Source organism: Typopeltis vanoorti, chromosome 2, assembly GCF_054136105.1.
Source record: "Typopeltis vanoorti isolate ZY-2024b chromosome 2, IOZ_Tvanoo_1.0, whole genome shotgun sequence".
Classification (NCBI taxonomy): domain Eukaryota; kingdom Metazoa; phylum Arthropoda; class Arachnida; order Uropygi; family Thelyphonidae; genus Typopeltis; species Typopeltis vanoorti.
Genome location: NC_143550.1, coordinates 56,121,723 through 56,147,237, shown reverse-complemented (window position 1 = coordinate 56,147,237; position 25,515 = coordinate 56,121,723). Strand labels below are relative to the sequence as shown.

General features: G+C 35.4%; 1 protein-coding gene across 1 annotated transcript in view; it reads left to right on the top strand.

Moving 5' to 3' along the window:
• The window catches only part of LOC150109053 (diacylglycerol lipase-beta-like), a 220,339-nt gene that overhangs the window by 84,653 nt on the left and 110,171 nt on the right, over nucleotides 1–25,515 (top strand). Inside the window, exons 3-4 of the mRNA XM_090405133.1 lie at nucleotides 2,246–2,411; nucleotides 7,535–7,684. Of these exons, the coding sequence (XP_090261259.1) occupies nucleotides 2,246–2,411; nucleotides 7,535–7,684 (316 nt within the window). The remainder of the gene's footprint in view (nucleotides 1–2,245; nucleotides 2,412–7,534; nucleotides 7,685–25,515) is intronic.

The window sequence follows — 25,515 nt, the reverse complement described above, 5'->3', positions numbered from 1 at the left end:
GTTCCTCCCTACCATCAGCACTCGTTAAAGTTATCTTTTCATAGTCAGTCTTACTTTCCCCATAGCAAAACAACTTTTTGGGATTTCTTTTGGCCTCTTAAGCTACCTTTCTCTCATAAAGCTAATTATATTTCCTTACCATATACATGTTACCCTTATAGTTGTGGTTGTTATTATTAACATTTGACCTTCATGGAGTCAGAGACTCATTGTGGGAGGTAGACACAATGCTCATCCAACCATGCTTTAAAGTGATTCAGTGTATCTACACCCACAACACACTCAGGCAATGCATTCCACTCTCCATGCAAAGAATCTACTCCTCACTCCTCTGCTCACATTATTCTTATACAGTTTCCAGTGATGGCCTCTTGTTACCCCCCCCTCCCATTCTATGAAAAATCTCTTATATGTCAACCCGATAACAACCCCTGACTAGCTTATGTCTCAATCATATCCCCCCCCCTCTTCCTCCTATTCACGAGGCTCTGCAACTTATATTCTCTCAATCTGGCCTCATACTCCACATTCCAAAGACCACTGACCACCTCGTGGATCTTCTCTGGACTCTTACCTGCATATCCTTCACCATGAAAACCAGGCAACTAAATCTGTGCAATATTTAAATTTCAGGCCTCATATGCACAATAATCCATATGAGGCCTTATACAATGGCATCATAACCTCTCTATTTCTGCATGTCAGGGTCCTCTGCATTACTGCCTTATCCAATGTGATGTCTTCACAACTTGTGCAATGTGGCCCCTGAATTTCAGGTCCTTGTCCACCATCACTCCTAGATCTCTCATCTCCTCTACTTCTGTTAAAGTTTCTCCACCAAGTGTGTACTTTGCATCCCATCATTGCTTATCAAATCTCAAAGCCTTACACTTTGCAACATCGAACTGACAGTTCCACTTACCTGCCAATTCATGCAATCGATTCAAGTCCTCTGCTTGACTCTGCATTGAGTTATTATTTGATAATGATATTTCATGTGAAATGACAGGAGATGATTAAAAAGAGTAATGCTTCTAATTCTGTTCAGAAAGCTTTGAAAAGACTTTTGGATTGGACAAATGATTGGGATTGTGTTTTGGAGAGTAGATAACGTTGTGTACTATATTGGTGTACTTCATGAGATAGATGAGCCTGAAGATTTGGAAGCAGTGGTTAAGAGATCTGAAGTTTAGGGATACATTGCAAGTGTTGTGAATATTATACAGTGCACTGGTGTGACAAGAAACAGGCTAACAAGTTGGGCTAAGGAGGTTGTCAACTGTATAAGTCATTTGGCCATCTAGTTTCTATTGCCATTTGGCAACACTGGAAAAATTCTATATACAAGTGAATAAGTCGGTATTAGAAGTCTGGAATATTGGTTTTAGAAAGAGATTGACAGAATTTAAATTGCAAAGTTTCTGGATAGGTAGAAAAGAGACATTGTAGAGACGTTTAAGTTATAATTTTTATTATTACAGTTAACAAGAAGATTTTACTGGATTAAGCGCCTCCGTAGCGCAATTGGAAGAACGACGGTACATTGCGCCCTTCGATTGGAATAGGCCTAAGTTCGATTCTCGTTGCGACGGGAGGAATCTTTATCTGGTCGATTTCAATCGAAGGTGAGTTAGCCGATCTCATACGGAGGTAGCAGGGTTTTTTCTCCCGGAAACTCGGGTTTTTCATCCCGCATACATACAAATCGGCCCTTCAGAACACACGCAATTTACAGACAAAAATTACTAGTTGTGGTGGTGTTGGAGGTGGGCGGTAGATGGCGTTGATGGAGATGATTCGTAGTAGAGGTTAGGTGTAGAGACAGTTGTAGGTGTCCTCCCGCGATGAGTCTTCGGACTCCTTGGAGGTATCAGGAATAATAATAATACAGAGGGGGATTATAAAGTTGAGAGTAGAAGAATGAAAGACCATTCCTAGAAGTTGCTTAAGGGTGTGAAGAAGGGAATGAGGAGTTTCATTACAAAGAGAACAATGGATGAGTGGAATACATTGGCAAAATGTGCTGTTGAATGCAGGAGTGTGAATAACTTTAAGGTTCAGTATGATAAATGTGTTGCTCATGAGTGAGATCTTCCATAGCGAGTATGCTGATTCCTTGGAGATTTGCTTACTTATAATAATATTTATTTGTCCCCACCTATAAATAAAATTTATATTGAACAGCATACTACATGTTATTCTATCATTTTCAACTACAAAATAATAATAAATATATATATTTTAGGGTTGTGTCAGCTCTTTTGCTATATATCTGTGGGCTTAAAGAAGTATGGTGTTTTGGAACCGAACTGCTTCACATTTTCCTTCAAGGTTTAACTGTGGTGCTGTTTCTTAGTATTCTGCTGGATGTTGTTATTGCATATATTAGTGTACAAGGAACTGTATTTGAGGTAAGAAGTTATTAAATAATTAGTTATCCCACTCTTGCATCAATTAACCCTTCCATGTTGTTATTGTTTATTAAATCATAAATGTTTATTAAATCATAAGATTTATACTAAAGAAAATTTTTGACAGTTATTATTAATATCATACTTCCATGGAATTAACCACTGGAGGAGATTTTCATTACCCTAAATATGCTTGCATACCATACCATACCTCAAATTCATTCGTTACTTTCATTCTCTGTCCAGAAAACCTCTTCATAATCCAGAAGCGGTATGATAGGTATTGTGTGGATAGTTTGGGTCTCCTGCAATGAGTCTACTGACTCCATGCAGATGCCCATATAATAATACTAATTCCTTATTCACCATACCCTTAAGCAATTTCAGAGATCGCTCATTTCCTTCGAAAATTTTCCCAGTATCTCGGGTAAGGGTATGGTAAATCAATATCATGAATATCGATTTGCCATAGGTTTGCAATTGGAAGAAATCATATCCAGGTTATTATGCAGTGAAACAACCTGCTTGTCCCTACATGTCTTTCTTGCTCACCATAGTAGCAATACTATGGTGAGCAAGAAACAGTGGTAATACTCACATGAAATTTGAGCTATAATCTCTTTTTTTTTAAGCAAGTGATGTATGATGAAATGATCCTGTCATAGAAATTCTGTCCTAGGTTAGGAAATATGGATATATTTTATTCTTCTTCATTAATTATTGAGCAGATGGAGTTGGATATTAAATTAGTGCATTGGATCAGAAACTGGCTATCTGATAGGTATTAGCAAGTTTTGTATCTGGGAGCAATATCCCAGAAGAGGAAAGTCACTAGTGGTGTCGCTCATGGGTCTGTTTTAGGTCCATTGCTATTTAACTTGTATGTTAGTGATATTGGCAAAGATTTGGATGAGGATTGTTGTTTGCAGATGATGCAAAGTTGGGACGAACTATGAAGAGTAGAAAGATGTTGTGGCCTTACAAGAAGACTTGAATAGATTGAGTGAATGGGCAGGAACGGGGAAAGTTGAATGTTGCAAAATTTGGGAAACAAAGATGGGATGTAGAATTTACTCTTGGTGGAGATATATTGTTGAAGGTTGGAAGAAATAAGTGATCTTGGGGTGATTAGCAGATAAGGATCTGAAATTTAGGGGACACATTGCAAAATTGTGAGCACAAAGAATTCTGGGAATGATACTGAGGACACTGACTTGTAGAAATAAGGAGACTCTTGTTTCATTTATAAGAGTTTGATTAGGCCACACATGGACTTCTGCACACAAATTTGATCACCTAGTTTTCAAAAGGATGAAGAGATGTTGGAAAGGGTCCAGAGGCAACTAACTAAGGTAATTTCTGATCTCTGGAATGTCGAATATGAAGAAAGGTTGAGAAGATGTAATTTACAGAGTCTAGTGGATAGGAGGAAGAAGGTGATATGATAGACCTACAAGTTAGTAAGGGGTTGTTATAAGATCAATGTTGGAGGGTTTTATAGAAAATGATGGGAGATCAGGGGAGAATCAGAGGTCATCTCTGGAAGTAGAAGGAGGGTGTGAGCAGGGGAGTGAGAAGATTTTTGCATGTAGATTGTGAATGATTGGAATGCTTTGCACGAGAATGTGGTGTCTGCAGAGAATTTGAGTGTTAAGGCATAGTATTGTAATAATATGTCGTTTAATGCATTATTTATTATCTTTACTATTCTACATGTTTTTTCTATATAATTTTTCTTTCTTACTCTACCTCCTCTATCTTACTATTGTTTATTAACCATCTGTATTTACTAGTCATATGCCTATGAACACTGGAAAATTTATTTGTTAGACTGCACCATCCAATATATCGATATTCGGCATAAGACTCAATAAAACATCCGGTAGATCTCTCTTACTAGCGTAAATTCCTTCAACAAAGTTTACATAAACAGTTGTGGTTCTTAAGTAATTCAATTGCGCTTTTAATGCCTTGGTTGTTTCCCGTTCACAAGTCCGATTATTTTTAGAAACAGTGCATTATAAGATAAAGGATCAGGCAGCACTCTTTTAACAAATAATTAAAACATTTATTTACATTAATATGAAATATACATGAATCAAACGACAGGGAGATTGCTTTCTCTACCCATCTAAAAAAATCTTTAGCATAAAATTAGAACCCTTGTACTTCAACACTAAATAACCTCTTTAACTCAAAAACTTATTTACTCTCTGCTTACAAATTCAACTTATTACACTTCTAGTGTACTTGCAAAGAGGTTAGCTAACTCTCTGCTAAGTTATTTTTACAATTTTGATATCAACTTCTAACATGCCAATTGACTCTTATGGACACTTCTTATTACTATTAAACTAATTCTTGACAGTCCATATATAACATATCTCCTAGATTATAAGAGAAAATGTACAAAAGGATGGAACTTACAGAGGCTCTATATTGCACATTCAGTCAAGAGTCTTGCACTAAAGTTTTTATGGCATTTCATTCATCTGGAGTTTTAGGCTTCCTTCAGAAGTGTCTTCCTTCAGCGATATCACGTCGGGATATTGGCTCTTGGACTGCAATCTGTGGTACTGGAATAGCACATGCAAGAGGTTTCGGCATACGGGCAAATTCTCCTCTGGATCCTACTTCGGGAACTTCTGCTTCTAACTACCGATGACTGACTGTGCTTCTAACTGCTGACTGCCGATGACTGTAACTGCCACCAACTGGCTCTGGCTCTCTTCAGTAACAGCGCTTCGCCTTTGCTCTCTTGGCACTTGGTTCTCAGCTCTCCTCTGTCAGTAACTGAACCTGGACACTTCTCTCTGCCGCCACTGCTCTGGTTCCAACTGCCTCTCCTCTGCCGATGACTGGAAGCCCCTTATGCTTGGCTCGGTCCCCTTTTATTTTCCCGTTCTCCGGATCTTGCACTAAGGATTGTAAACACCGAAGAATTCGGCATGAGTCTTTCATCTTCTTTTAAGTTCGGCCTGCTCTTTGTTCTCCTCCGTGCACTCTTTTGATCGTATTTTACCGGGCAGCAGAAACTTGTCTCTAAATGTAGCGGACCTCTTTGATACTTTGCTTGTCCTTTCGGGCCACAGAAACTTCTCTAAACCTAGCGGCACTCTTAGATACTAACTTCAAAGGTGTTATACGCAGAACTTGTAAGTAACTTTCTCATACACAAAAAGAGTAAACAACTTTCTTGTGCTCTTACACATAGCTATATACAAACTTCCGATGGCAAAGCATTGCCTTTTGTTTTTGACGTTAAAACAGTAAATACAGTCACTTCCCATAGGGTTAACTACATTAATATTTAGCAAAATATACATAGAAATAAAGAAGGTTATTTACAGTTCTCATGAGACTTGACCTATGTAAAAATCGATGTAAAGCGCTTTGGTATTTTTAAACTACATCGAATTTTACAGTATGATGAGCTGGGTGTATGACAAAAGGACATCCTAGAAGAGTCTTTGACTCAATGGGGTCTTGAGATGATAATAATTATAAAATTTAATTTTGCTTAACATGGTTTCAGATTGTGTAATATGTGAAGACTTTAATTTTCAAATATTTTTTGACAATTCAAGAGCTTAACATATGCTGAACAATGCATCGTAGATCTCTCAGAGAGAGAGAGAGAGAGACATCCTCTAGGCAGTATAATTGTAATAATAAACACTAACTATACAAAAATAAGTGGAGGATTATTAGACAAGCAACCTAAAGTTCTAAGAGGATATCATCTATGAACACTGGGAGAGTGTTGAGCAGGAAATCTAAGAATTCATATTTTCCCAAAATCTTTAGGAATTTCACTCAATCGTATTTGTTAAGATTTGGTCTTCTGAAAGATCTGTTAACATCTTTCTTGAAGAACAAGAAATATATTTGCTAAAATAAAGAGCCAAAAGGCTTCAGTTTGGCAATGCAAAAATGATTAAAAAAAGTTATAAAAAATAGGAAATATATTTTTCTTGTGTAGCTACAGAATCACATGTATACCACAATCTGCCACTACAATTATGATCAGTCAGGTCTAGCTGGTCTCTCTGTTTTTGATACTTTGAACATTTGTAAACAAACATAATACTCTGTAAGACTTAGAGATTTTTGCACAGGACGATGCAGTGTCGTAGAATATCAGGCTCGACCCAAGAACAGTTATTCATGTCTATTATCTTAATATTCAATGCCCTTTCTTCAATGGAGAAATATAATTCTAACTCTTTCAATAATATTTTTTCACTATTAAAAAACAGTGTTTTATTAACAAGCTGCTTATTCAAAACTAAGTATTTAAACCTGGAATTTACTTGTCCGGCAGTCATAAGATCCCTAGACGAGAGATACTGAAGAACTTCATGAAGGATTTCATCAGGAATATCTAGTATACTAGGTTCCTTTATCTCTTTGCTGTCCATTGTCTTCCGAATTATTTTCGAACACAAGTCATACTTTTAATTAGGCTTAGCCGTTATGGAACAGAATATTGTTGCGACATAACTTTTACTTAAAAACCTACATTAAACACCAGCAATGAATATCACAGTACTCACGAAATTGCCCCTATACATTTGATATTCCTAATAAACATAATACTCGTATCTGTTTCCAGTATTTCATCTCTCTCTCTCTCTCACGCGCGCACACGCATTTATGCCTTGGACAACTTGCACAGAATCAATTAAAATGACTTCAGTGCAGCAAATACAAACATGAAAGTCTTTTGGAATCGGCAAGATTGAAAAACTAACTAAACATTATTAAATATATTTCTGTGACACTCCAAAATACAAACCATATAAAAATAAGTGCTTTGTGTGCATTATTACAATTCTTGCATTGCATATTGTGACGTTGTGACAAAGGTATTGGAACCATTGAATCTTAACACAAGCTAGTGTTGTTCAGTGTGCATGTGATTTATCTTGTGTGATCATATGATAATCTTTGCTTCTTTTATTTTATATATGACTAAAATACCAAATAGGTATTTACAGATTTTTTTTTTTTTTTAATTCTGGACTTTAATTTATCAGTTTAACTTATTCACTGAATTCAAAATCATAGTTGTTTATATTCATTACTGCTACTGTTTATTTATTTGTTTTTTTTTTAATTAGGAAAAATCCAGACGACATATTGTAAAATTTCTGTATGTGAGGTGTTTGATGGTTCTTCTAGAAATTGCTTGTAATATTATTGGTACCATCTGGGCATTTGCTGTGGAAAATCATTATTGTGAAACATATCGAATTGCAGTCTTTGTACAGGTGAGTACATTTTCTCTCTCCCTCACTCCAAGATGTTCTGGAAATATGTTATAATATGAAACACAGTATGATAATCATATTGGTAACATTTTAAAGCCTATTCAACTAACGTTCAATAACAGGCTATTCTTTTAAACTAATTTCAATCTAATAAAAACATGAGCTAGTGATTGTTAGATACTGTTTCTCTCAAACAATCCTTGGCCACTTTCTGTGCATTACTTGACACTCTTTCCTTTTGCCTTCCAAGCTATGGCACTGCTCTATGATGCCTCCTAAGTCTGTCATAATTACCAGCTTTAAAGTTTAACATAAACCCTTTCTTCATAGAGAATTCCACATGTTTAACAACTTACCAGAACCAGACTGCATGGTCAGTCTCCCCAATTGGAGGCAGTGTCTAAATTGGTTATGGATATATCTTCTGGTGCTATTACCAGATCCAGCAATCTCAAACCCCTTGTACCCTGTATAACATATTGCTTTATGTAATTATCCCTGAGAACCTATATAAATTCCACTTCCATCTTATCATGACTGCTGTCCCTTCCTGCCATTCTATATCCCCATAGTTGAAGTCTTCATAATAATTGTTCGACCCGCACTCATTCTGCTAATTTGATGACTGGTCTTATTTTCATTAACCAACAATATAGTATAGGTTAATGAAAACATGATTTGATATCCCTTTAACTATGTGAAAGAGGTTGGATATATATGGCTGAAGTTGTGTGGAGACAAAATGTACAAATCTAAGTGAACTCTTTTTTTTTTACATAATGACATCTGTAGTGAATTCATCACTAAAATACACACGTACTAATCACAGTGATAAGTTTTAATACATAAATATTTCATCCCAACTATCTTGGGACATCCTCAGTACAGTAATACTAGAAATTCAAACAATACTAGGAATAACATACAGTTAGGGCACATGATTACAATGGAATTTCAATATGCATGCAGTAACGTGTTCTATAGAAGTAAATTAAAATATTGCCAGCAAAGGTTGGTCGATTGGTAGAGCCTCTGCTACTAATGGCTCAGTTAAGTAAGTTTGATCACGGTTAGTAGTTGGAAGGGGCAATCGTTCGATGTGGTTGGCACACGCTCTCCCTCGATGAGTCCTTGGACTCCCTGGAGGTGTCAAATAATAATAATAACTGGAAAAAAAAAATAATAAAAAAAATAACAACATATATAAAGAGACTTTACACAATTTTGTATGACAATTTCCCATACTTTAGGAATAGTAAGAACGTTGTTGCAGCAGCTTACATTTGGTCTGTGTAGTAGGGCTTCAGCACTTTCTTTATATAAAACGTTCATGTTTATATAAAGATCTATGTAAACGTTTCGACTTTTTTTTCAATGGATCCTATGGTTTGGGTTTTCAACTCAGTGTTGAGAGAGACCAGATTTCTGGTGGTTTGAAAAGATGAATGTGGTCTTGATGTTCTGAGATGCGTTTCTGAACAGATCTACCTGTCTGTCCAAAGTAAGACAAATTGCAGGAGCATGGGATCTCATAGATGCCAGGTGACATCAGAGGTGAGAGTTTGTCCTTAGGAGAAGGTAACAAGTTATAGATCTGGTTGATGGGTTTGTAAGTAGTGGCAAAATTGTATTTCTTCATAATTTTTGAAGGACGTTCGGAAATACCTTTGACATAAGGTATGGGAATCCTATGGGCTTCTTCTTGTCTAGGTTGATGTGTGGAGAAGTGACTGGTGATTTTTTTAGTTGTTTTAAGATTATATCCATTTAGTATGGCTGTATTTTTGATTATTTCTAGTTCTTGGTTTAGAGATTCTTCAGAAGAGCAGAATTTGTGTGCTGTGGTAACTAGTGATTTAATAATGCCAAATTTCTGAGATGGATGATGAGCGGAAAAATTGTGAATGTAGCGGCCTGAAAATGTAGGCTTGCGATAGACAAACGTGGCAATGGAATCGTTTTCTTTTCTTTGAATGTGTAAATCCAGAAAGGATACCCTGTGGAGATTCTTTTTCTAGCATAAAGTAGATGCTAGGGTGAGGAAGGTTTATTTTATCTAGAAACATTTTAACAAGTCAGATAAAAATTTTATCTGACTTGTTAATTAGCTTCGACATTGTCTCCCTCTTCACTAACATTCCGCATAAAGAAACAGTAGAATTATTAACTCAAAAATTTCTGTCTGATATAATTGAATTATTCAAATTTGTTATTACATCCGGTTACTTCACTTGGAAAGGTAAAATTTACAAGCAAGAAGGAACAGCAATGGGATCTCCTTTATCACCAAATTTGGGCAAACCTGTTTCTAGAACACCTGGAAGAAAAAAATTTCCCTTTTGAACCCAAACCAAAAATTTGGCTATTGATATGTCGACAACGTCTTTGCAGTCTGGGATCATCCCAAATATGAATTACACCTGATTCTAGATAAAATAAACCTTCTTCACCCTCGCATCAACTTTACGCTAGAAAAAGAATCTCCACAGAGTATCTCCTTTCTGGATTTACACATTCAAAGAAAAGAAGACAGCTCTATCACCACGTTTGTCCATCGCAAGCCTACATTTTCAGGTCGCTACATTCATAATTCTTCCACTCATCATCCATCTCAGAAATTTGGCATCATTAAATCACTAGTTACCAGAAGAATCCTCTGAAGAATCTCTAAACCAAGAACTAGAAATAATCAAAAATACAGCCATACTAAATGGATATAATCTTAAAACAACTCAAAAAATCATCAGTCACTTCCCCCCACACATCAACCTAGACAAGAAGAAGCCTATAGGATTCCCATACCTTATGTCAAAGGCATCTCCAAACGTCTTTCCAAAATTATGAAGAAATACAATTTAGCCACTACTTACAAATCCATCAATCATATCTATAACTTGTTACCTTCTCCTAAGGACAAACTCTCACCTCTGATGTCACCTGGCATCTATGAGATCCCATGCTCCTGCAATTTGTCTTACTTTGGACAGACAGGTAGATCTGTTCAGAAACGCATCTCAGAACATCAAGACCACATTCATCTTTTCAAACCACCAGAAATCTGGTCTCTCTCAACACTGAGTTGAAAACCCAAACCATAGGATCCATTGAAAAAAAAGTCGAAACGTTTACATAGATCTTTATATAAACATGAACGTTTTATATAAAGAAAGTGCTGAAGCCCTACTACACAGACCAAATGTAAGCTGCTGCAACAACGTTCTTACTATTCCTAAAGTATGGGAAATTGTCATACAAAATTGTGTAAAATAGTTTCTTTATATATGTTATTTTTTATTTTTTTTTTTCAGTTTAATTTTAATTTACTTCTATAACACGTTACTGCACACATATTGAGATTACATTGTAATCATGCACCCTAACTGTATGTTATTCCTAGTATTGTTTGAATTACTGTACTCAGGCTGTCCCAAGATACTTGGGATGAATTTACGTATTAAAACTTATCACTGTGGTTAGTATGTGTTTTTTAGTAAGTGAACTCTGGTAGTAAAAACGAATGTCATGAATCCCTATAAACTAGGGATGATCAACCTCCTTTCCAAAGTATCCTTCAGACCTTTGCCAAGATTACATAGACTTGGTGCATATTTTGGGACACATACACTTCTGGTTGTGTGATCATATTATTATTTGTGAAAAGTTTTTTACCTTAGGTATAATATGTGTTAAAGATACCAAGTCATTTTATAACCTTGGTTTTAATCCTTTTTCCCAAGTAAGCAAACATGCAAGTTAATCAAGTTTGCTACTCACTGATGAGACCTCAATAATAAAGGATGAAACCGGTATGGGTAGTGACCCCTCACCCACAATGTATAACATCATGCATCTCCTAGGAGATGTGTTTTACATTTATGGGAAATTCTAAGGAAAGTGATCAGAACTTAATTCATCTTTACCACGAGTTGCCTTGGTGTTGCACCACCACCATAAGTCTTGAACCACGTTCAGGTGCAAACTTGACTTACTTGTCTGTTTGCTTACTTGGGAAAAAGGATTAAAACCAAAGTTATAAAATTACTTGGTATCTTTAACATATATGATTATTTGATTTTCAGTGTAAACATTCAATTTAATTTTAATTTAAACTATTTCTCTCTATATCTTTGAGTATCTTATTCTCTCACTCAATCATTTGGACAATTTAATTTTGTTGTGAACAATACCAAAAATAAATCCAAATATTGAAAGTTTTTAAATGAATGGGGAAAAAAAATTAAATGACATTTTCTTTATTCATTATTGATATATGTTACAATTTCTTATCATCAGTTTTGATGAAATTTTCCTATTTTTAGTATTCCAGTTAAGTTTTAATGCCAGTAGTTATTATTATTAACATCTAACCTCCATGGAGTCAGGAACTCATTGTGGGAGGTACACTATCATACACAAAGCTCATCCAACTGTGCCTTAAATTGATTCAGTGTGTCTACATTCACATGCTCAGACAATGCATTCCACTCGCCAACCATTCTCCATGCAAAGAACCTGCTCCTCACATCCTCCTTATACAAATTCCAGAGATGGTCTCTTGTTCTACCATTCTTTCCCATTTTATGAAAAATCTTCCATGTCAACCTGATAACAACTCCCCTGACTAACTTATGTCTCAATTACCCCCCCCTCCTCCTCCTCCCTCCTCCTATTCATGAGACATTGCAATTTACATTCTTTCAATCTGTCTTCATATGCCACATTACAAAGACCGCTGCCTACGTTTGTAAAACTTCTCTCGACCCTTTCTAGCATATCCTGGTCACTATTAAAGCCTGGTGACCAAATCTATGCACATTAATCCATATGAGGCCTTTTCAAGGCTTTATAAAATGGAATCATCTTTTTATTTCTGCACATTAGAGTTCTCTGCATCATTGCCATTATTCAATGTGAAGACTTCACAATTTGTGCAATGTGGCCCTGAATTTCATGTCCTTGTTCACCACCACTCCCAGATCTCTCATCTTCTCTACTTCCTTTAAAGTTTTCCTACCAAGTGTATACTTTGCACTTTGTTGCTTACCAAATTTCAAAACCTTACACTTTGCAACATAGAACTGATAGTTTCACTTATCTGCCCATCATACAATCTATTCAAGTCCTCTCATAAGACCATAACATTTGCTTGACTGCATTGCTCTCCCCAATTTTGCATCATCTGCAAACAGCTGCATATCACCAATTAAACCCATCTCAATATCATTAATATACATGTTGAACAACAATGACCCTAATATAGACCCCTGCAGCACATCACTAGTGGCCTTTCCGTTTTGGGATACTGCAACCCCATATACAACTTGCTGATACTCATCTGACAACGAATTACTGATCCATCTCACTAGTTTGTTATTCGGTCCTGTTTATTTAACAGCTTTTCTTGTGGCAGTCTATCAAAAGATTTTGCAAAATCTAAATGCACCACAGTATATACTCTTGTCCAACATGTTTGTCACCTTATTTCAGAACATAAGTCAGTTGATAAAACATACCTCCCTTTAACAAATCCACGCTGACAAGCACAGAGAATACTGTAGTTATCAACCTACTTCTGCATCCTAAATCTAACCAACCTCTCCAATATCTTATCTACAACTTCAGATATACAGATCAGGATGTGGCTACAATTTTTAGCCGCATCCTTATTACCACTTTTATGCAGTGGAACAATTTTACCTTTTTTCCACTATCTTGGAACTCTTACTGTTGTAAGACTTATTAAACAGGCATGCCAATGCTACTGGCAATTCCCTGGACCATTCCCTTAAGACAAGTGGTGATATATCATCAAATCCTATTGTCTTAATGACATCAAGCTTATTTATTTTCTCATATACCTCCTGCTCACTGACAATTAAGCCATCCTTTCCTTATCCTCTACACTTGAGTTTTATCATGATTTCACCTTGATGAGGATGAAACACCTTTATAAACTGTTCACTGAAACCTCAACTATGTCTTCTGCAGCATTTAACATTCTACCACTTTCACATATTTTACCACAATCATTCTTCCTTCTACTTGCTACATATCTGAAAACTCCAGGGTTTTCTTGTTTGATTTGCCAATTTCTGCTCGTATTATAGTTTTGCTGTTCTTACTGAGTCATATTTCTGGCCTGCTCTTCACCCTCCTTATGTAATTGATTGCTATCATTATTCATCTTGTGCTGCCTCCACAGTATCCCCCTTCTTGCAATTTCATACTGAATCGATTTATTTGACATATACTTTATTCAGTCTTTTGACCTTTAGAATACATTTGCACACTGATGTTGTTAAATATATTTTGTCAGTTCCCATGAAGCATTTATTTCCCTCCTACTTAACACCTCATTGCATACTATAACTTCAAGAGACAGAGGATGTCTCCTCTGTCTCTTAAGCTTTTCATAATCACTAGCCTTGTAATTCCACATATATCTTTTCCTCACAGAAGTCTTCTTCATATGGCTAGTCACAAACTAGGTTATCACTTCATGATCACTCACCAGCTGAAGGAAAGTGTGAAACTCTATTCATAATCGCATCCTCTGATGAAATGATCAGATCTAAAACTCTCAGTTCTCGTGTGCCCTCCTTTACATACTGTCTGAGATAGTTCTCTCAAGAAATTCATGTTCCAATCTATACTGCTATAATTAAAATCACCTAATATTCACCCTTCCCTTGTTCACTAACCCAAGTTGCTTATACATTGCTTCATCACCAACCTCCACATTCCCTGGCCTATAGCAGCCTCTAACTAAATATCTCTTCTTGTCAATCCCCCGCCTCTCACCATATTGAATCAAAGCTATTGCCACTATTTACATCTATCATCTCCACTTTTCATGGACATAATTCGCCTTCTATCATCAACAGCACATCCCCTCCCTTGTTCTTTCTATCCTCATGGAACAAAACATCATACGCTTACATTTCTATTCTCATTAGGATATCATCCTTATCCAACAGTGTTTTGCTTATTCCAATGATTTTTTGGCAAGTAAACGGAATAAATGAAACTATTTCATCTCCCTTATTTCTGACACCCCTGAAATTTGTAAATAAACAAGCAGTTCACTTTTAGGTGTATAGCTGGTCCTGCCCATGCGACTTGTTGGTTTGTGATTTCCCTTACGAATGCCTAACCATTCCCAGTTGTCTTTATCATCACTTAACCTATCTATCTCTTCAGACCGAGCTACATCCCATATATCAGAGGGCATCCCATTCCCATACTGACCATCCCCAAACATGCATTCACTACTATTTCCAACATCCATTCTCTTTATCAGTGTCTCCTTGACCACCCTGACTCCTCCTGTTTCCATGTCCATCTTGCATTCTCATTCTATTATTATCACCATTCATAGTAGTCTCATTTACAATAACTTCAATCTCACCAGTTCTGATCTCTTGCTTCACCTCTTGCTTTTTCTACTTTCTTGCTCACATCATTCATTCCTCCTTGCAGCAATAGTCTTTCTAACTGACCCAAACCAAATCCATTCAAATGCAATCTATCACTTTTGTACATTTCCATCTTTCCTTCAAATGCATCCTATACATTCACTCCCTTCTTGCATAGCTCTACCAACATGCCATTCATGATCCCTTCTCTTCATCTCAATTCGCTACTATCATATCTAGGCAGCTTACTGAGCACCCTTCCAACTATACTGTTATCTTTCACTCTCCTCAACAGTCTACTGATATCCATTCTTGCATACTCTACAGAGGTTGGTTGATAGGCGGAGAAGAGGGGATATGATAGAAACATTTAAATTACTAAAAGGTTTTTATAAGATTGATGCAGATTGATGTGTGATAGTGATGGAAGAACAAGAAGTCATCAATGGAAATTAAAGAAAAGTGTGGTTAACAATGGTATGAGAAAGAGGTTTTCGCCTGGAGGGTGGTGAATGAGTGGAATTCATTGCCTGACTCGGTTGTGAGTTCTTTGTCTGTAAATTAATTCAAGAAGAGATTGATAGATAGTTTTGCTAGTTTGGGTCTCCCGCGATGAGTCTATTGACTCCATGGAGATACCCGTAATAATAATTTTCAGGGCCGACGGAAGCGGGCATGCAGTGCATGCGGGCGTCACTACGAAAGGTGCGGTGCTGCCAGGGCACCGTTCATAAGTTCATTTTTAAGAAAAAAAATTTTTATCATAAAAAATCCTTAGAATGATCAATGTTAAAATAAACAAGGCCGGATACACCGAATAAAAATTAAGAAAAATTGTATATATATTGCCACCTCTTTGATCAGTCGGCTGTTTACAATTTTGCAGTGAGAGCAGGCTAAATGCTTGCGTAGAGAATGTTGTGTCTACTGCAGTCTATCTAAAGTGAAATGGTGAACGGTTTTTATGTGCAGAAACGAATTTTCGTAGAAAACATTTGTTGCTAGTTAACCAGTCATATGGTACGCATCTCAGTAGGCTACCGACCGTAGCGCAGTGCGGACTATTATTTCGTCTCTGTGTCGTGTTGTGTAATAATTTCTTGTGGATATAAAATAGAAATGGAATCAAAAAATTAAAAAAAAAAAAAAGTTATCTGGTGCACAAAATCGTACGCGACATGCTGCAAAAGAAGATGTTAAGAAACAAACTGGGGCTCTTAATAAATTTGTTAAAATATCAAAATATTCTGATGCAGATTGTAACCAACTCAATACATCAGAAATCAGAGTTCAAGAACTGTGCACATCATCCAATTTGCATCAAAGTACTATTGAAACTATGAACAAGATAACAAGATGCATGATTTAAGTGAAAAACAGTTAGGAGAAGGTTTAGTTGTAGTTGACCACGAAATTAATACATTGTTAGTCTCTGTAAATTTAGAAGATCCAGGTGAATGGTGAAATATTGATGAAAAGTTAAGAGTTGTTTTAATTGAAATGGAGCCTGTTCAAAAGAAAAATATAATATATCCCAGAGATACATATGTTCGTAAATTTGGCGACACGTATTATAATAGAAAAATAGAAAACAGGGAGCTTGTGCCAAGAACATGGCTCATTTATTCAAACTTTAAATTCTGTTTTTTTCTTTTGTTGCAAACTTTTTGCACCTACTGAATCAAGTAGTTTTGTAGAAGGTTATAATGATTGGAGAAATGTAAGTACAACTTTGCATAGACATGAGACTAGTTTAACTCACATGAAAAATTTCTTAAAAATGGAAGGAACTTGATAAAAATGTAAAACACAAAACTACTATTGATTGCCAGACTCAAAGCATATGAAATGGAAAAGAAACATTGGACAAGTGATTTAGAATGCTTGATTGAAATTATAAAATTCCTTGGTAGCCAATTTAGCTTTTTACGGATGATAAATTATATGAAAGGAATAACAGCTAATTTTTTAAAATTAGTCGAACTGTTTGTGAAGTTTGATCCCATTACGAGAAAAATCATGTTGAAAGGGCCCTACATCGAAATAATAGAATACACTATTTGAGTAAAGACAGACACAAAATGAAATATTGGAAACTTTAAGAAACACAATCAGAGATACAATTTTATTATCAATTCGAAAATCTAAACATTATTCCATAATTTTAGACTGCACACCTGATGCAAGTAAAACAGAACAAATGACCATTATTATTCTCTTTGTTTCCTGTGAAAATGGAATTGTCAAGATCAGTGAAAACTTTTTAGATTTTGCAGATATATCAGATTCCACAGGACGTGGTTTATGTGCAACAATAATGGAACAACTGAAAAAATGGAACATCCCCATTGAAGACATGTGAGGTCAAGGGTATGACAATGTGACAAATATGAAAGGGAAAAAAATATGGCTCCAAAATTTCCTTTTGAACAAAAATCCTCGAGCTTTTTACGTGCCATGTGCTGCTCATACTCTAAATTTAATCATTAATGATACAGCCAAAGTACATGCAGATACAATTAGTTTCTTTGCAATTATTCAAGAAATACAATTTCTTTTCATTCTCATACAAACATTGGGCAATCCTTTTAAAGTTTGTAAAAATTTTAACATTTAAACAGCCATCAAAAATGCAATGGGAAAGTAAAATTAATGCAATCTGCCCTCTACGATATCAGTTAGGAGAAATTTACGATGCACTTTTTGAAATTTTTAATAATGAAAATTTTAATAAAGAAACTCAGCATGAAGCACAAACATTGTGTGCTAAAATAAAGGACTACAAATTTATTTGCTCTCTTATAACTGGGCAATATTTACTTAACAGAATAAACCCTGTGAGTAAAATGCTTCAAGACAAAAATATGAACATTACACTTGCTTCAGAATCAATCGAAAACTTTAAAAAATATTCTTACAAGAGTATCGATCAGATACAAATTTTAAAGAAGTTCTAAAAACGGCAAAAGAACTGAGTGAAGAGGAGGATGGAGAACAAGAATTTAAAACTGGTACGGAAGTTCGACGACGAACGAAGACACGACAATTTGACTACGAGCATCATGACGAAATGCCACAATCTCCAGAAGATAAATTTAGAGTGAATGTGTTTTATACACTTCTAGACGTTGCAATGTGTTCGTTAATAGAATGTTTTGAACAACTAAAAACATATGATAATTTCAATTTCTTGTATAGATTACTACAAATTATTAACGAAGGTTTACAAAAAAAATTGTGATGATTTAGAGATTCTCTTGAAATGTGGCAATAGAACTATATGACCAGTTATGTGCTTTCCGGGATATTTTTCGGAAGGATAATTTAAATATTCAAAACTAAATATTTAAATATTTAAATATTCAAAATATTCAAAGGATAATTTAAATATTTAAATGCAAAGTTGGGACGAACCATAGAGTAGTAAAGATGTTGTGGTCTTGCAAGAAGACTTGAATAAATTGAGTGATTGGGCAAGCAAATGGGGATGTGAGTTCAATGTTGCAAAATGTAAGGTTTTAAAATTTGGAAAACAAAGATGGGATGCAGAATTTATGCTTGGTAAGAATATATTGTTGGAAGTAGAGGAAATAAGAGATCTGGGAGTGATAGTGGATAAGGATCTAAAATTTAGGGGACACATCGCCAAAATTGTGAAGACAACACAAAGACTTCTGGGAATGATGAGGAGGACACTGACGTGTAGAAGTAGGGAGATTCTTGTTCCATTGTATAAGGCTTTGATTAGGCCACACATGGACTATTGTGCCCAGATTTGGTCACCTGGTTTTCAGAAGGTTGAAGAGATGTTGGAAAGGGTCCAAAGGCGACTGACTAAGGTAGTTTCTGACCTCTGGAATGTCGAGTATGAGGAAAGATTGAAAAGATGTAATTTGCAGAGTCTAGTGGAGAGAAGGAAGAGGGGAGATATGATAGAGACCTACAAGTTGGTAAGGGGTTGTTATAGGATCAATGGTGGAGAAGTTCTACAGAGAATAGTGGGAGATCAGGGGAGAACCAGAGGTCATGCCTGGAAACTGTATAAAGAGGGTGTGAGTAGAGGAGTGAGAGGCAGGTTTTTTTCGTGCAGAGTTGTGAATGATTGGAATGCCTTGCCTGAGAGTGTGGTGTCTGCAAGGAGTTTGAATGTGTTTAAGACCCGGTATGATGAGATGTGTGTGAGATAAAAGGACCTCCTAGATGAGTCTTTGACTCCATGAGGTCTTGTTTAATAATAATAATAATAATAAAACTCTTTCGATATTCTTAATTTTATTGTATCCAATAATTTATCTTTCCCTAACTTTTCAATTGCTTTAAGAATACTATTAACCTTACCTGTTAGTGTAGTGAGTGGTGAACATTCCTTTTCCAAGTTGAAATTGATTAAAACCTATTTAAGAACAAGTATGTCACAAAAAAAAGGCTTGTTAGTTTGGTGTTAATAGCTATTGAAAATGATATATGTGCAGAATTAGACGTTAAAACCATTATTTCTAATTTTATGAATATGAAATCAAAACCCCTAAAATTTTAATTATAAAACCTTCAAGTATATTTATGTAATTTAATTTATTTTCTGTTATTCTGTTAAGATGTTATTTTTTGAATACTTATATTAAATGTTCTAATTATTTCTGAATTCTTTTCTTATTTTCTCATCTATCTTGAGTTTCTTTTATTTCACTTGTAAAAATTTTTTTAAATTTTTATAAGTTACTAAGAATTTAGTAACTTGTAAAATGCAAGAATTTCTTAAACTTTAGTTCAAATAAAGTTTAACTTTAATTAAAATTCATTTTAATTTTGTTAGCGATTCGGTTTGGTGAGAAGGCTAAAATCCCTGTATGATTATATATTCAACAATTAAATTGAAGTGACTTTATCAAAATTTGCTTTAACTTTTGAGAATTTTTTGAATATATGGGTTTTTAACGATTATCCGGCCTAGTCAACACCCCCAGTTCATTACATTTAGGGACCCAACATGTGGCTGTTCTGTCAAAATTTATTTAAGAAATTTCAAATAATTAAAATTTTTATTATCGTAAAAGAACCACACATGCCCAGATCGTTACAGGGGCGCTTAGATAGACATTGCATGCGGGTGGCAAAGACCCTAGCTCTGGCTCTGATAATTCTACTCTTTTTCCAAACAAGTCAGTTGTTCCAACCACCACCAACTTGCTCGCTCATCTTCTTCTCTTATCTAACACATCAATTATCCTGTTAATTCTCTCTCCAGGAAAATGCACCTTAATGAATCTCTTCTACCACACCTCTAATAATGGAATCTCCATAAACAACTATTCCTGAGTCATTTGTCACCTCTTTTCTATGCTTTCCTACATTCTAACTTTTTATACTAATCCATTCTTATCCACCAAATTTCTAATCTCGCTACTCATATTTTTCATCTCACTTTTCATTCTTATCAACTCATTTTTCAAGCCTTGCATCCTGACAATTAAGATATCTGTTAGTTTATCATTCCGATGTTCCTTCACTTCCACAGTGTCACTCACTTTCATTTCTTCAGCGCTATACTTTCTTTTGCTTCTGTAGTTCTGCTAGTTTCTGTTCCGTGATTTATATAGTCAATTGCTCCTGTTCCGTGATTCATATGATAATTTTCTCCTGCAATTATGCCTCTTTTATTCCATCGTCAGCCAGTTTTGCAACTTAGTAGAATAAGTTCATTATTTTGTTGTTGATAGTGATATCTTCAGAATAAGATTATCCAGAAGATTTGAAATAGCAGGTGAGCAGCATTGTTTTAGGTAGAATAAAAATGAGAATTATATTGAAATGAAAAATAAGTATAAAAATTTCAAAAAAAAAAAAAATCCAGACCAACTGCTATATTCACATTGATATTTTTCAATAATATACTGAGTACCTCCTGTTCATCTACCTCAGTGCTCACATAAGTCTCTGTCACCTCAGTAACTGCAAAGTCACCACCTGGATGATATAACCTTGCAAAATGATCACTTAGAACAGTTACTATCACTTTCCTACCATCAGCACTGAGTAAATTTATCCTTCTTGCTTGCTGCATAGTAAAAAAAAAAAACTCTTTTTGGATTTCTAGTTTCTGTATGGATTTACTTACATATGTATTCACTTATGTATGGATTTACTTATGTAAGATTTTCATATGGATTTTCTTTTTGGATTTACTTTAGCCTGCTTAGCTAATTTTTCTCTGATTTAACCATCTTAACCATACTAGTTGCCCTGCTTGCCTGTGCTTTATACTGCTCATAGGGGCATGCTGATAACCTTGTTGTTTATATTCCTTCCACAATGCTTTCTGTTTTTTTTTTTTTTTTTTTTTTTTTTTTTTGCAGCTCCTGCTTTATATTGATAGTCATCCACTTAATCCCTACTTGATTTGTTCTCCTGACCTTGGGTATGCACTCTGATACTGCCTCGCTCAAAACAATCCTTGACAATTTCCCATGCACTAATGGCATTCATTCCATGTAGTTTCTTATGCCATGGCACTGCTCCAAGTTGCCTCCTAAGTTTGTCATAATCACCAGATTTGTAGTTCCACATAAACCCTTTCTTGACTGAAATTTTCACATGTTGAGAAACCTCCTAGGAGAAGACTGTATGGTCACTTTCTCCACTTGAAGGTAAGTTGCTACTACAGTTATAGATATTATGATGCTATTACCAGATCTAATGCTATCAAACCCCTGGTCCCTTCCATCATGTGCTGTTTCAGGTAATTATCCCTTAGTAGTAACTGTATAAATTCCATTTTGCCATATGCCCTTTCTTCTTTCCAATCTATATCACCATAATTGAAATCTACCATGATAATTGGTCGGTCTGCACTCATGCTGATGCGTGTTGTCCACATTTTCTTCTGGACTCCCAGGTCTGTAGCAGGAACCAACAATATATTTTATCCTATTGGCCTCTATCTTAGACAGCTTCAAATGAACTATTCCATCAGATCTACAATCTTCCTTAACTTCTATTTTTGTTGGTTGGTTGAATTTCTTCAGCTATCATTAATAATACCCCTCCTTCTGCCCTATTTCTTTATTCTTCTCTGACAATACAATATTCATTACAGTCTATTCTTGTAACTACATCATTCTCTGACAACCAGGTCTCACTGATGATAATAATTTTTGGCCAAATTGAGCTGACCAATGCTAAAAAACTCCTCCTTTGTTTGTAATGCTTCAGGTATTCGTGTATATGCATTTCAGCATCCCCTTGGGCTCACAGTTATCCTTACATAATGTCATTACCTGCCCATTCTGATTCGAAACCTACGAAATTGCAACCCTCTCTTCATAATCATTCCTGCACTCATGCTTATCTATCCCAGGGGTGGCCACACATACACACGTGCATAATTGCTCCTTCTCCCTAATATCACTGGTTTCCCTAGTTTTGCACTTCCAAATTCTCGCTGAACAACACTCTCTCCAAGCACCTAACTTCAAAACCATTTAGGTATAGTCCATCGGTCATATACAGGTCCTTATGTCCATCAAATTCACTCCATACATCCATAAACTACACCCCCATTCCTCCTGCACAATCTTTTCATTCGCAATCATGGCCCTTCTGCTCAATTTCATCCTATCATACAGAGGCAGCCAACTCACAATCTTTATTTCTTGCTCTTGGTTTTTGCTTCTTCTAACAACTCTTTCATATCTTCTCTCATTGCATATTTCTCGCCTTTCAAATTATTTGTGCCTGCCAAAACAATTAATTCATTTGCTTCTTTCCTCTACAAACTTACAACTTCACTAATACCCTTTCTCTTTGCACCTGGGAAACATGCTTTCGTCACTTTCTCATTAAGTATATCTCCTATCATCAACATCTTCATACAATACTGTCTCTTTTCTTCTAGTTTCTTGCACTTTTATGCTTTTCCCATTCACTTTTTCTTTCATTCTCTGTCCTTCTGCACCACATGCCATTCGTTTCTCCAGTTGAAGTTACTAATCAAATTCAAAAAGTTTTTAATGGGCAGGACATGTTTTTCATATGAAAAATGACAATATTCTTACAAAGACCATAAATGGTAAAAGACCAAAAAGTAAAACCTAGAACAAGATGGATAGACATTATTAGTCACTGATAGTAACATCATATTACAGTGTACAAACTGGAGAAGTAAAGTTTTGAACAGACAGGGTTAGAGGCAACAAATCCAATAGGCAAATACTCGATCTTAGCTGCAGAGCCATAAAAAGAAGTGTGTGTGAGAGAGAGGTTAAAAAATGTTTTTTTTTTTATTATTGTATAATTCTTAATAATTTCTCACATTTTTGGTATGGAAAGTCCATCGTTAAGGTTGAGATTTGGGCACTGTGAAAAAACTTTTGAAATTTCTTTAAAGAGATTTGTGGGAACATCTGTGTAGTAATTTGGTGTCATTCCAAAAGATCCTGTGGGTAGTATTAATAATCCCATGTCCTGCTAGACCCGACTTATTGCATTTCTTGAAGGTAATGTAGAATTGATGTTTAGAAATGTGTATAGAAAAAGACAGGTCTGTTTGTTCAAAGTAGAATAACTTAGTTTCATGGGACTGAGTACACTCCAACTAGCAGTAGTGGTAGAATATTATCTTTAGGAGAGATGGTATCATAGAACTTATTAAATCAATAGGTTTGAACATGGTGTAGATATTAAACTTCTTTAAGAATGAGGAATAGATTGAGATCTTTTAATTCACAGCATGGTGATTCTATGTGCATCATCTCTTCAAACAGAGGATGGAGAAAAATGGTTGATCTTCTCTATTGTTTTAAAATTTTAACCATTGACAATGGTTAAAATTCATTATCTGTTCAGATGAGGAACAGATAATGAACTCTTGAAAGATGGCAATTAATACTACCATGTTTCTGTGAGGGATGGTGAGAAGAAATGTGGTGGATATACTGACCAGAGATGGAAAGCTTGCAAATAAGATATTGACAAGGAACCATCCAAATAATTTCATGTCGACATCTCCATATCCATTGGTATATACATTACACTTCTGCCCACCATCCTTCACAGAAATTTATTATTGATTTATTATGAACTCTTGAAAGACGGCAATTAATACTACCATGTTTCTGTGAGGGATGGTGAGAAGAAATGTGGTGGATATACTGACCAGAGATGGAAAGCTTGCAAAACAGATATTGACAGGGAACCATCCAAATAATTTCATGTCGACATATCCATTGGTATATACATTACACTTCTGCCCACCATCCTTCACAGAAATATGGTATTATTAAATACCTTCTTTCAAGAGTCATTATGTTCTGCATCCGAACTGTTTCTAAAGGAAATTTCTACAATCAAAGAAATGCCCATTCTCAACAGTACAATCCTAATATAACAGAAGAATATCAACCATTTTTCTCTGTCCTCGATTAGAAGAGATGATTCACATAGAATTGCCATTCCATACATTAAAGCAGCGTTTCCCAAACTTTTCCGAAGACGGAACACTTCACAAATCCTGAAATTTTCACGGAACACCTTGGTTATTTTGTAATGTATTAATTAATTGTTAATTTAGCTGATTTTTTATTATTAATTAATAATTGATCATTAATTAAACATTGATTAAACATCATTAAATTAATTTGCTGATTTTCATTGACAATGTCATTGATTTCATCCCATTCTGATCACCAAAAATTTATAATATTATAAGTACACATTACAAGTACTTACGAGTGAATGCAGACTTTTTCTCCTGTGTGCTGGAGTTTTTCCCCCTCCTTTTGTACATCCTTGAGATGGTGGTGGATGACTCACTATCTATTGCATCACAAAAACCTTCAATTAGAGATTTCTTAATACCAAAATTAAACAAAGTCCCTTGTCTCTTATTCATATTAAAATTTAAATCTGCAGGCCTATAACTTTCAAAAAATCATGGCACTACGGTTTCGAAACTTTCACCCTACAATACGAACTTGCGAAGAAAGTATTCGGTATTACTAGATTTGAGAACCAGATACAGACTACCTTGATCTTCAATTTTAGTGGAAAAATTTTCTTTATACTTCCTTGCTGATTGGTCACTAACATTTGCAACATAGATGTTATTTCTGTCAGTTTTGAGAACAGAGGATACACCCCACGTTGTTGTAATCAGTTTGCAGGCAATTTGTATGATCGGTCATAAACAGTGGTATTCTCTTTCTGGATTGTTGAAAGATTTCGATGTGTGAAAATTAATGAGAATTCATGAATATTTCCATGTTTAAAAATATGCCGCTTGGTCACTGACATTTGCTACACAGATGTCATTTCCTTCAGTTTTGAGAACAGAGGATATGCCTACCCCCCCCCCCAAGTTCCGGACTGGTAGGCTGGTTCTCCTTGAATTCTGATGACTCAAATTTTAAAAACTTGAAAGGG